The sequence below is a fragment of the Schistocerca serialis genome, chromosome 1, assembly GCF_023864345.2.
Source record: "Schistocerca serialis cubense isolate TAMUIC-IGC-003099 chromosome 1, iqSchSeri2.2, whole genome shotgun sequence".
NCBI lineage: Eukaryota > Metazoa > Arthropoda > Insecta > Orthoptera > Acrididae > Schistocerca > Schistocerca serialis.
In genome coordinates, this window is record NC_064638.1 from 794,891,452 (window position 1) to 794,904,390 (window position 12,939).

General features: G+C 40.4%; 1 protein-coding gene across 1 annotated transcript in view; it reads right to left on the reverse strand.

Moving 5' to 3' along the window:
- LOC126483745 (protein masquerade) overlaps positions 1–12,939 on the reverse strand; it is a 245,907-nt gene that overhangs the window by 16,980 nt on the left and 215,988 nt on the right. Inside the window, exon 5 of the mRNA XM_050106889.1 lies at positions 5,318–5,588. Coding sequence (XP_049962846.1) covers positions 5,318–5,588 — 271 coding nt within the window. The remainder of the gene's footprint in view (positions 1–5,317; positions 5,589–12,939) is intronic.

The window sequence follows — 12,939 nt, forward strand, 5'->3', positions numbered from 1 at the left end:
GAATATTTAATGCATTTTCTTTGGTGAAAGAATTTTAGAAAACTGAGTTCAGCAATTCAACTTTAGTGGTGATGTCTTCAGTAACATTACCATTGCTATCACAAAGTGACATGATTATCAGTGTCTCACTGCTGGCATACTTTACATATTAGCAGAAGCTCTTTAGATTTTCTGCAAGACTTTGAGACAAAGTTTTGTTGTGAAAACTGTCAAAAGCATCTCACACTCCAGTCTGTGCTAAGTTTTGAGCATATGTATATCACTGTCAGTCTTGGAGATTTTGTGGTCTTTTAAATCTAGCAGCTTGCTTCTTCTGTCCATCACCGGCTGTGCCCACATCCCATCATAGATCATGGTATCACACCATAATTTTGTTATCCTACATTTTAGTGCAGAATTTCTTAAAAAATGTCCTAGCTCGACATAAATCGTCCTGCAGAAACTAATAGTGCTGCCCCAAATATTATATACTGAAGCTCCTAGCATCTGTCAATAAGATGTAGCATATAATGGCAGCTTTTATTTGTAAATTTATTTATTTTTCAAGTCACACATTATATCTGTAGGTTCCAGTGTAACTGAGAACCCTTAGGGACATAGACACCAAATTTCTGCAACTCACATCTAACAATCTCAACACTAGGAGTAAATTTATACATGGTATGGAATTTGTCAATGGAAATACCTTGTGAGGGGGCAAATTGGTTAAAATATAGGTCTTATATGAATGATGAGCAGAGTTCATACATCTCTGGAAAAAACTGAAACATCATCAAGTGCTCTGTTCATTGGCACCAGAGTATAACATGTGCATATTGAGGGCTCGAAGTGTTAGTGATTTATTTGTCACAGTCATCAGTGATCATATGGTGCACAGAAGGCCCGAGTTTAGATGTGAGCAGTGTTTACAACATTAATTCTAGGGCACAACCAAGTCCCACCAATGAGTTCCTTCTGCTGCTGAACAGCTTTAGCCATTTGAGCAGGGTTGCTTTTTGGGCCTGTGGGAAGCTGGATGGATGTATCAATGGATTTCTGCACATGTTGGGCACAATGTGTCAGTGATGTTTCACTGCTTTCAACAGACAATGTTCTGGATGCTCACATAGTACAGACACACATCAAGATTGATGGATTGTGCGAGCAGCGGTGGCTGACTGCATATCGTTGAGGGACAAAATCTGGGTACACGTCATGCTGCTGTGTCATCAGGGATCATTAGGAAACATCTGCTTGCAGTAAAATTAAGACCACATGTGCCTCTGGCCAAGCTATCACTCAGACAACAACAACAACACCAAGAATGGCTTCTCTGATGTCATGAAGAATGGAACGATGCTCTGTTTTTTCACTGATGAAAGAAAATTCTGTCTGTACACAAGTAATGGATGTACATATGTATGGGGTAGACATGGTGAAATAACAATTCCAGAGTGCATTTGCACACAACACACAGAGACTATTCCAGGTTTTATGGAGTGGAGGTGCAACTCACAGTCATATTTGGTGTTTCTGCAGGGTAAAATAACCAGTGCCCACTACATTGCACAGGCTGCTATTCCCATGCTACTGCCATTTCTTTGACAGGGAGGTGATGTACTTTTACAGCAGTACAAAGCAAATCCCCATATGTCCACAGCAACAACACATGCTTTTTATGGTGTACAGCAACTGCCCTGGCCAACAAAACCACCAGATCTCTCGCCAGTTGAACATGTATAGCACATGATGAAGTGGGAACTTATTTGCTCTTCAGGTCCTACAAGAACCATTGCTGAATTGCTACAAAGAGCACAAGATGCTTGTAGCAATCTGTCACAGGATGCCATTTGGCACATTTATGACCATTTGCGTGCAAGTATATGCATATGCATTGCCACCAGAAGTGGTTACACTGTGTAGTGATGTGACAGTTTGGGCACTCTTTACTGCAACACATGTTTAATTTGTCTTAATTTGTTCTCATGCACTCTTACAATGATGAACTATCTGTCGCCTCTCAATGAAATGACCTTGTTCTTGAGGGTGTTCCATGGCCTTTTTTCAAGTGGTGTACATCCTTAGGTTTTGCATTTCTTCCCTAAAATCACATATGGCAAACATTGTGATGATTTATCTAACAAAGCCACTGTAATTACTTCATCAGTCTTCATCCAGCAGAGCTAGAGTGCCAAATAGCTTTCAGGCCAATAATGTGTTAAAAACTGTAACATACTTTCCATCCCCTGATGGAGACAGTGATGACTGAACCCCTTAAACATTCTAACATCTTTGGCATCCAAAATGTGAGATTGGCAATATTATATTCGGGTTGTAAAAGATTACACAAATAAATCACACTGTTAGATTCAAACTGTGTGCTGGACTGAGACTCCAACTGAGATCCTCAATTTTGTGGGAAAATTTATTCATGTCTGAAATACTCAGATATACTTAAGGGGTTCAAATCCCACTTGTTACACACTCCACTTAAGAGAAAGATTCATTCTGGAAACAATTTGTGAGCTCAATTTTTCCTAGTGATGCTAGTCCAACAATGGAGGAGACAGGTCTGTTTATTAAGAGGAATGAACATATGGCATTTTTGTGCATCTTGCGAAATGCTTTTTGCTGTAGTGAATGATACCTCAGTGAGAATTTCTCTGTGTTGTAGTACCTGTCTTTCAGCAAATTTGTTCAGCTTGACCCTGGCTGGTTGTTTGTTGCATTATAGGCTTCATGTCACCAGAGGGCAGTGAATTCACTTCTCCCCATTGCACTGCAGTGAGCACCCCAGAGCACTCCTCTTCTCTGGGGCAGTTTCGGAACAGTGTCTGACAAACACTGTCATGGTGAACACAATCAGGCAAACTGCTTTGTTGAGGGGACGTGCCAAATGTGATGGTTTGGAATGCCATTGTGTACAGCATGTGATCTCACCTCCTAAGTACTAGGGACAATTTGAACAGCCACTGCTACCTTAGAGATGTTTTAGAGTCTGACGCACTACCACTCCTAAAGCACCTGCAGCCAATTCCATATGTATTTTGATGCCTGGCCACATGTAGTTACAAATCTGTGGTTGCCACTACTATCTTGGCTTGCATGGTCACCTGACATATCACCTTTCGAACTTGTCTGTGACATGTCAGTCAGCTACTTACTCATTCTGGTCCTTCAGCAACCATTGTCGATGCTTTGCGAAGACACCTACAAAACTCATGGCATTATATTCCCCAGCATCATAACAAGGCACATTATGATTCCATGCCACAGTGTCTAGAGGCTACAATACCAACATTGTATCGAATTATCATGCTCAAAGCACAGGTACACTTCCGTAACACCAATAGAAAAAAAATCCCAACACCAAGAAATAATTAATGTAAAGCACTGAAATTTTGGTAATACATTTGTCTAGGTAATATATTGAAATCATTAACATTAGAAGATGACAAGTTAATGTAAGTGTAAGAAAAGCCATTGTAAATGTGAAATGCTGGTACATTAATAACCAGTGTAACTGCCAGAATGTTGGGTGCAAGCATGCAAATGTGCACGCCTTGTGTCGTACAGGTGCCTGATGATAGTTTGTAGGATGAAGTTCCATGCCTGTTGCACTCAATCAGTCAGTACAGGGATGGTTAATACTGGTTGTGGGTGACGTTGGATTCTCATCTGAAGATGTCCCGTATGTGCTCAACTGGAGACAGATCTGGCGATTGAGCAGGCCGAGGCAACATGATGACACTCTGCAGAGCAAGTTGGATTATAAAAGCAGTATGCAGGCGATTGTTATCCTGTTGGAAAGCACCCCTGGAATGCTAAGTACAACAGATTGAATCATCAGACTGACATATAGATTTGCAGTCAGGGTGTGCAGCATAACCACGAGGGTGCTGCTGTCACACGAAATCGCAGCCCTGACTGTAACTCCAGGTAGGTCCAGTGTGTCTAGCACGGAGACAGGTTGGTTACAGGCCCTCAACTGACCTCTTCCTAAGTTGTTCATAATGGCATCTTTGTCGTCTCAAAGGCATTCTTGACTAACATCATTCAGGACGTCCAATCTCAAAGGTAACTAACGCTCGAGACTGTTACAACACATTTTTAAATCAAATCTGAATTGGAATATACGGAAGTTTCCAATCCCACCCGTCTGCTTTGACCCATGATGTCACAAATATGGCGGAAATGACCATAAACCACCATTCCAATATGGCGCATATAAAGTCGTTACGTACACATTATGAGGAAGAAAATAGATCGAAAAACACACACACACACACACACACACACACACACACACACACACACACACACACACACACACACACACACACACGTTCCACAAAAAGCCTAATGACACTAATGGGACAAGCGCGGGAAATAGGGGGTTTTAGGGTGGGGACAAACTAAATATAAACAAATTTAGGTACCCATCCCCATACAAAACCACGCAAAATGACGAAAAAAACCGACATCACAAAACTCCCCAAATACCACTAAACACAATATCATCTGGAATCGGACACTTCCCTTGACCTATATAGCTCAACAGCAGCTCCCGATAAAATTGGGATCGAACACTTCCCTTGACCTACATAGCTCAACAGCAGCTCCCAACATTCACAGCCACACATTGGGATCGATCACTTCCCTTGACCTGTTGTCCTTATCTCCACATACAGCCATCCCTGGTCCGAGACGCCGGAACTTTAAGTAAGCCTCATTTCTTCACGACATACTGAACACTTCACGACTTTATCCAAAAATCCGAATAGTTGAAGAAATTTTATTAGAGACAACGCATAGCCGACAACTGAAAACTGTTGACCCTGTCAGTCATATCCATACCTACCAAAGACATAAAAAAAGCAATTTACTAAAATTCACACACAACGCCACACTCGCAAACTAAACCAAAAACATCACCTAACACCACCAAGAGCACCACCGATCGCATCAAAACGACACCCACAGACACGCCACTCTCACAAACTAAATTCCGCGCCGTCGTGACGTCACACACCACAACAGCCTTACGTGAACGGGTCAAAGCCGACGGGTGGGATTGGACGCTTCGGTCGACCCCTGAATTGCATCCTCATAGTGGTGCTACTAGAGCCACTCTTATGCGACTGGCGCGAAATTTTAATAGGCATTCTCTTGAAGATGCAGAAACACGCCTACCAACTTTCATTTATGTCACACAACTCCTTCTTGGTACTGCGAGTTTTTTGTTTCGTCGGTGTATTTCATTGTAATCCCGCGTCTCCTCCTCAGCGTTGAATTTTTCGCAAGCAGTAGTGCAGCTTACTAGCCGGCGAGTACTCACGGAAGCAGGTGAAGGAGAGGTAGGAGACGATGCAGGAGCCGGGGCAGTCGGGCCGCGGGTCGGGTGCCGCCGTGGTGCTGGGCTGCGGGGGCGGCGTGGGCCGCGGCCTGGCCGGCCGGCTGGTGGTGGGTGGCTGGCGCGTGTTGTCGCAGCACACCGAGTCGCGGCCGCACGTCGACGTGTGCGGGATCACCACGGCCGGCCGCTCGCACAGACCCGACATCAGCCGCAGCAGGCAGAAGCCCGGGCACCGCGGCAGCGCGTGTGTCGACTGCAGCAGAGACGCCGTCACCATCTCCGTCGTATGCGGTTTACCCCAGACAAGTTAGTAAAAAAAACACAGCAAATGGCGGAAGTAATTTATAAAGTTTTGGAACTTCGGAAAAATATTCCTATGGGGTGTAGTAATGAGAAACAGAAAAGTCTCCCCCCATAGGGGAGGTGCGTCCCTCCTCCCCTCCCCCCCCCCTCCCCCCACCAAAAGTCAATTTATTCCATTTCCACACAAAATGGTTCATTTTTATAAGAGAACTGTATCTACAAAAAAAAAAATTCCTATTTCAATTCTACGCAAAAAACAAACAATCTTGTTGGAGGAACATACGCAGCTGAGCATTATACCAGATGTTGATAATACCGGTACAGTTGTAAGTTTCTTTTATTTAGAACACGACTGGTTTCGGACTCTTACAGCCCATCTTCAGGTGTTATTAGTTCGTGTTGTGACCCCGAGCACCGTGGTGGACGGAATGGTCTGCGGTCGGTGGAAATACAGCGGGTCCTGTACTAGTCCACTGCAGTGCTCAGGGTCACAGCGTGAACTAACACCTTTGAGATGGGTGTATAAGAGCGCGAAAGCGGTCGTGTTCTAAATTAAAGAACCTTACAACTAACACCTTTGAGATGGGTGTATAAGAGCGCGAAAGCGGTCGTGTTCTAAATTAAAGAACCTTACAACTGTGGCGGTATTTTCAACCTCTGCTACGCAAAAAGGTCTTGTACATACTTTAAGCCAGGCTAATAACTTTAGAAATACGAGAGTGGGAATAGGATTCTGTTAACGCATAGTTTTCGCAGCTTTCTTGCGTAGTGACTTCCGTAAATGAAAAGTGTCTCGAAATATTTCGTATAATTTCAACCAGATAAAATTTCTTGTGTCTTTAGTATTACTGAAATCAGGATTAAGTGCCAAACAATGAAACGTCAGGTTCCTCTTCCCCATTCACTCACCGCTCCCCTACCACTTGCAACTGTACTCTGGCTCGTTTACTACCTATTTTTCACGTGGCTCATTTGCAAAGGGGGTTGGTAGTAAACGGTTGCATTTGCGCCCCTATTATTGAGTCAGATATTGGCTGGCTTTTGAAGAGCAATGAATTGAACTATACACATTCAGACTGAAACTTATTTATTCAAAAGAAGCACTTTAACGTTGTGGCCATGCATTTTTAAGTTCACAAATAATAATTGGTGCAATTTGTACACTGTTTGTCTCACACCCACACACTTTCATTTTGTTCCTTCGCATACACTGGCGTCCATGCTTGCACTCGCGGCACTTTTCCGCTCCCAACTCGCCACCACAACGGCCAACGACAAAAGGCCTCGTTTTCCCGCTCATCTCCACAGTCTTGGGTAGGGTCACATGACACCACACTAGTCAAAATAATCCCTAAACATGGCCACAATTCGTTTACAGCATTTTATAATATTTAAATACTTAAATCTAAATACATTATACAATTTTACACATTTATCACCACACTTTTATAATTCGTTGCAATTAATAGAAAACCAAAACACTATACAACAGAAATACAACGCCCATCAAAACACAAAACAAGTATTTTCTGGTCTGTTTTGCCCAGCATATTATCTCTGTTGCCTTACACACTGTCGCTGCCGTTTTTCCGTAGACATGTTCAGCTTAGCTGACTCTATGTCGTGAACTTATTAAAGCCATGTGGGACACTTCACTTTGTTGTGTTGCACAGTGTTCCTTCATACTCTCTTTTCTTTTCTATCGACTCTGAGAAAAATAATGCTGGGCCTTACCTGTTTTTTTTTGTTTTACAGTAAGTCTCTTTTGGAAGGAGAGACATTAAGAGTGATGAAGGGGTTGGTAGCTTTGATACGGAGAGATGACGCTCACACTCTTCTACAAATGCTGGAATGACTGAATTGCGTAAGGTATGTCGACGTGAATATGTTAAGCCACATGAGTAAAGAAACAAATTAACCAGAAAGCTACACAAGCAATAGAAGCTTAACATCTTCTTCGTCTTATTCAATCAGTTTCAAATATTTTAATCTTGTTGTGAGTCAGGCAAGCAATACTGTCACACACTCTCGTTTGCCACCCACTATTGACCCGGCATGCCTCCACGCCTACTGAGTGTAACTCCATCTATGGCTGGGAACAGCTTGGACTCTAGAAACAAGAGCTGGAGGGAATCAAACGCATCCCTCTCTCCAATTCACATGAAACGACCACCAGCTTCCGGCAAGATATTACTACTGGTTTCATGCGGTTGAGCTCAAGTTTGCAGAAGAAAATACAAGTTTGTGAAGGCTGAGTTACACTGCCCAAAAACGTCTAAAGACAGTGAAGACAAAGCTGCACTAACGTGGCTCGCAGTGATTTGACGGAAGATTTGGAGAATGGTTTGCTGTAAACAGTTGCGTACAATAGCTTATTTATTAAGCAGATATTGTTGTATTTTAGTTGCTTGGTTGTACATGATGATTGTAAATGCGTTATAATGCAATAATTGTTAATTAATGCTTAATACTTAATTCTCATTACAAATTATTTTGACTCCAGTACAAATATTACGGTGCACAGTACTGAAAAAAACTGTAAACCAGGATTGTTCTGAACCAATAAATGTTAATTTTAAAAGGAATTTCAATCTGTTTTTTTACTTTCAAATTTTAGTGCTAAAAATTATACGCTACATAAATATTTCTATACGTACAAAAGGTAAGTATCTGTGGAGAAACAGAAGAAAAATTGAACCGAATTGAAATCGAAGTGAAAACCTATGCCAAACTCATAGGCTAAGGGGTTTTTAACATTCCATATAGCATGTCTCAAAAACTGGATAACTTGCTTAAGACGTGGATATGAGCTGCTTTGAGCATAATTTCACAAGAAATATTTTTCTCATTACAGATGTCTTCGAAAAAATGAAACCTTTTCAGTAAAAATTGAAAGAAGGTAAAAAAATTGAATCAAGGGAGTGGGAGTGCAGAGGTGTTGCTCATCCGTTAGGTGAGCAAGTGTTCCTGTTTCTCACTACTTCCTCCTCTATGAGTGTTTTCCCAAAGTTTCAAAACTTTACAAACTATTTCCCTCATTTTTACTGATATGCTTTGGGTAATTAGCAAGATATGTATTTACATGCACAACGAATTTACTGGTTGATGTTTGACTTTGACGACCAGATTGCAGCACAAGGTGTCATCTCATGTAAGTCTTTCACAGCTCCTTTAAAAGCATGGATTGAGCATTTATCTACATTTGCATCATTACAGCTGACTGTTGTGATTTAGACTACTATTCACGCTTTCTCTTCTACTCAGCCCTGTAACTGAAGTTTAATAAATTTTCTTCTTCCATTTTTAAATTACAGTATCCACTTTTTGTGTTTTGCAGTCTTTTCCTGAAATTAAAAAATTTACTCCAGAAAAGTAAGTTTTTCCAAACATGAAAAAATGTTCTACAGTACAACATGGTTATGTAAGTAGGAACAAATATTCTATTAAAATTCAAAAGAATTGCACTCGATAAATTCTTGTCAATACAGTTATATAAGTCTCTCTGTTACATTATTAGTCAATAAATGAACTCAAATTAAATACAAATATTATCAAAAACCAGTTACAAGTCAAATACAATTTGAAATAGAAGCTATTGCAAACTAACACAAACTTCTGTTTGAAGACCGATAAACTTATCAAGACATTAAAGAACCTCAGTTTATTTACAAATATCTCATGTTCCATGGTAAAAGACCCTCTATTTCAAGATACGAGAAGGTGCACGACTGACGAAAGATGGCTTAACTGTCCACACGTTATACAACTGGTTTTTAAAAAAATGCTTAATTATACACACCATAAAATTCTTTAACTGAAGAGTTAACAATATCTTGGAAATGGCTTTGATGTATTATTATACAGTACTTAAATGTTTAGAGCTCGAAATATTTACAAATGCTGAATGCAATGCAACCTCGTGTCTGACATCAACAAAAGCAGTAGAAAATGCCGCAAACTATTCATGGCGATTTCTATGTCTCCGTGTGATTCTAAAATCGGTCACTAGATTGCGATACTGACCAAGATCATCATGTGTTCCTAGATAAACTATCCTCAAAGTACAGCACTCCGGCCTACTCTGCAGTTCACATTTACATGTCTGACAGAGTGTGCGAAGCAACAATTCCAGACCATTCCTCTACCATTACATTCTCGATAGTACGTGCAAATAACGAACACCTAAATCTTTCAGCGCGACTTCTGATTTTGTCACAATGGTTATTTCTCCCATAGCAGTCAACAAAATATATTAGCATCCGGAGGAGGAAGTTAATGATTGAAAATGTCTTGAAAATATCCGGCTACAACGAAAAACGCCTATTCTTAATGATTACCACCACATCTCGCTTATCATATACGTGACACTCTTACCTATTTGGTGTTACAATGGGACTTCGTTTATCCATCCGGCATTAGTTTAGATTTCCAGTTCATCGGGTCGATCTTTTAGTACAGTTCCTATATATTGTTTAAGGGGATACGGAATCACCTATCCCCGCAATGTTAATATATGCCTACTATAGGGAACATTTTCTCACAAACTACTGGAGACAGAGAGGTAAAAATTTTACTGTATGTGCATTCATATGTTACAACAATACTGAAACAACAGTTTATTGTCAAAGTATTTTCTTACAGAGATATTGTACATTTATTTTTAAGTAAATTTTTTCCATCGCTTTTTACTAGACTATCACCCCTAAGTCTTTTGTAAATCAAGTAATTAAAAAATCGTTGTTTCAGTATGTAATAGGGACCTATGTCACTACGTCATAAAAATTTCAGACTTCTAGGTTGACCAGTACCTGAGATAATGTTCCTAGATGAAGTAAAAAGTAAACTTACGGGAAACGGAGAAAGAAGATTAAAACATTCCTGATCCGTAGCTAATACCCCCTTCACAGTCTTCATAATCATCTTCAAGTCTTCTTTTGGCACCCCTCTGCACCTGTCTTGCTTTTTTCACTAATGTCTTGATTATGTTATCAGCATGCCTTACTCTGTGCTGATCTAAAAAGAACATAGCACGTACCGTACGGGAACCAACACACATACCCAACTTTTGAAGGACCTGGCATTTAGTTATATTTCCAAGATTGAAGGTTGCCACAGCATCATACACACCAAAATGTAGTGTATTAATTCCGACAAACACTGTTTTTGGGAGACGATGCCATATCACACTATTCAAGCACTCGTTGGGGTTCTGCGTTTTTCCGTGAAGACATTTCATCAGAAGACTTCTGTCAGCCAGATCTCTGAAAATGGGCTTTATTTCTGCCATGATGGCTGATGGTAGACTGTGGTGGTGAATGTATTTCTCTCCTGTTGTTAGTCCCCTATTGTATTTACACCAGCTGTTTTCACCTTTGGGGCACAAACCATGTTGTGGATGCTCATCCGTGGATGCGGTGTGGAAATATAAAGCCCATATAGCTCTCCTCATTTCTTCAAGATTGCCTGTATTTTGCCTGATTGCAAGGCCATAGCAGTTCTGAATGTGGTCTATTATGGAATCAGTCAATCTTCCTCTGCCATCCAAGGTTTTCCCATCATCTAGTTTTTTCCCTTTCATAACTGATTTTAACCTTCTCAGCCTGGCACCCATTCTCTTCTGCACATGTCCTATACATTCAAGTTTGCTTATATTTACACTGTTCCCATATGGTTTGCTTTCCAAAACTTCTTTGAATGCTTTAGAGTCACCATCTCCCAGATATTTGACATAGCGAACATTATACCACTGTGAAGAGCGATGAAAAATTTTCTTCACCCCAGCAACCTCCATGCCACCACTACTACCATAATAATTAGCAATACAGTCATCACTGTGTTCATTTTTCAGCCTGCCTGTGCACCTACAGTATTTAGACATTATTGCAACATCAATAACCTTGCCAGTATCAACACTAGTTGCTGTTACAACACCATTGTTGGAGGTGTGGCCCCTTTTCTGCCACGTGCCATCAAACGCCACTGTGAGGTCACGACTGCCGTCATTTTCTTCCACTGCTTCTTCCACAGCAACCTGCATTGACTTCTGTGCTACATCTTCAACTGCAGATCCTAGTACATAATTGTAAGCTTCAAACTTTGAAGGTGCACTTGGAAGATTTAGAACACCACATAGCATATCACCAGCTGCTTTGCCCTTACCAATTGCTCGCAATCCATAAACTAACCTAATATTTACACTATAAAGTTCAGTTTTCTTGTATCCATTATTTACAGTTACTGAAACCGAACTTGGAAACTTACAGCTGTATTTACAAACACTGCATATTAAATTAAACTGGGCAGCCAGGCCAACATGGGATTCTACTTTCAGAGAAACGTTTCCATGACATTTTTTGCAGCACAAACTGTTTTCAAGAGCTTCACACAATATATTCGTATCAATGAGTTCAAAAACTTCATTCCCTCTATCAAGTAAATTATATTTCTCTTCCAAATCTCTTAGTTTTTTATGAGAAGCACTGTTTTCATTTGGTGTAAGTTCGTTCGGCAAATCAGTAATAAGTGGATTCACATTTTCCAACAGTGATGATGATGAACTGCTTTGCTTTGCTAATGAATCATTATTTCTTTTCTTTTGCCAGTTCACACGCTTTTTAAATACTTTTGCTTTAGCTCTAGGCATTTTCACTGCGAAAAATGAAGCACTAAATACGAAATAACTCAACAACAACTACTTTCTTATATCACACTGTTTACAAAACAGTCCCGCCACAAAGTCAAAGAGTAACTTGAGGAAACCAGAGAGAAACATTTTCGGGCAACTAGTGTATAAATAGTCGCTGGAAACCGGGATATTTGAATTCATGTCACTTTAAAGGTACTGCCAAAAAGTTCATGGTCAGCCACGAGAGACGTGTATAACTAAAGCGCAATACCCGATCTCACAAATATATAAAAATAAAATAGTTATAATTGTAGTAGAGCTATGTATGATACGTCATTTTAAAAAGGAAACATGGCAGAATATAATACGCCAATAAAAAAAATTCGATTTTTTAACCCAAAATCCGATTCCGTATCCCCTTAATATTCTGGACGTAATATCAGCAACAATGTTCTGTGAAGATCATTAAAGTTAAATTCAAGCAACCGCAATGCAGAAATCATCGGAAATGTGTCATTTAACAAGTTGACACTGAGTTGTAAGGTATTGTATGCTCTCGCAAGTTGCGAGTGTAAAATGACAACAATGAGAAAGAAGGTAGTAATGTTTATGGACAAAAAGTTACAGGCACTGACCGGATAGATAAAAGAGAAGTGCTGAAAAACATTGTTGCTGA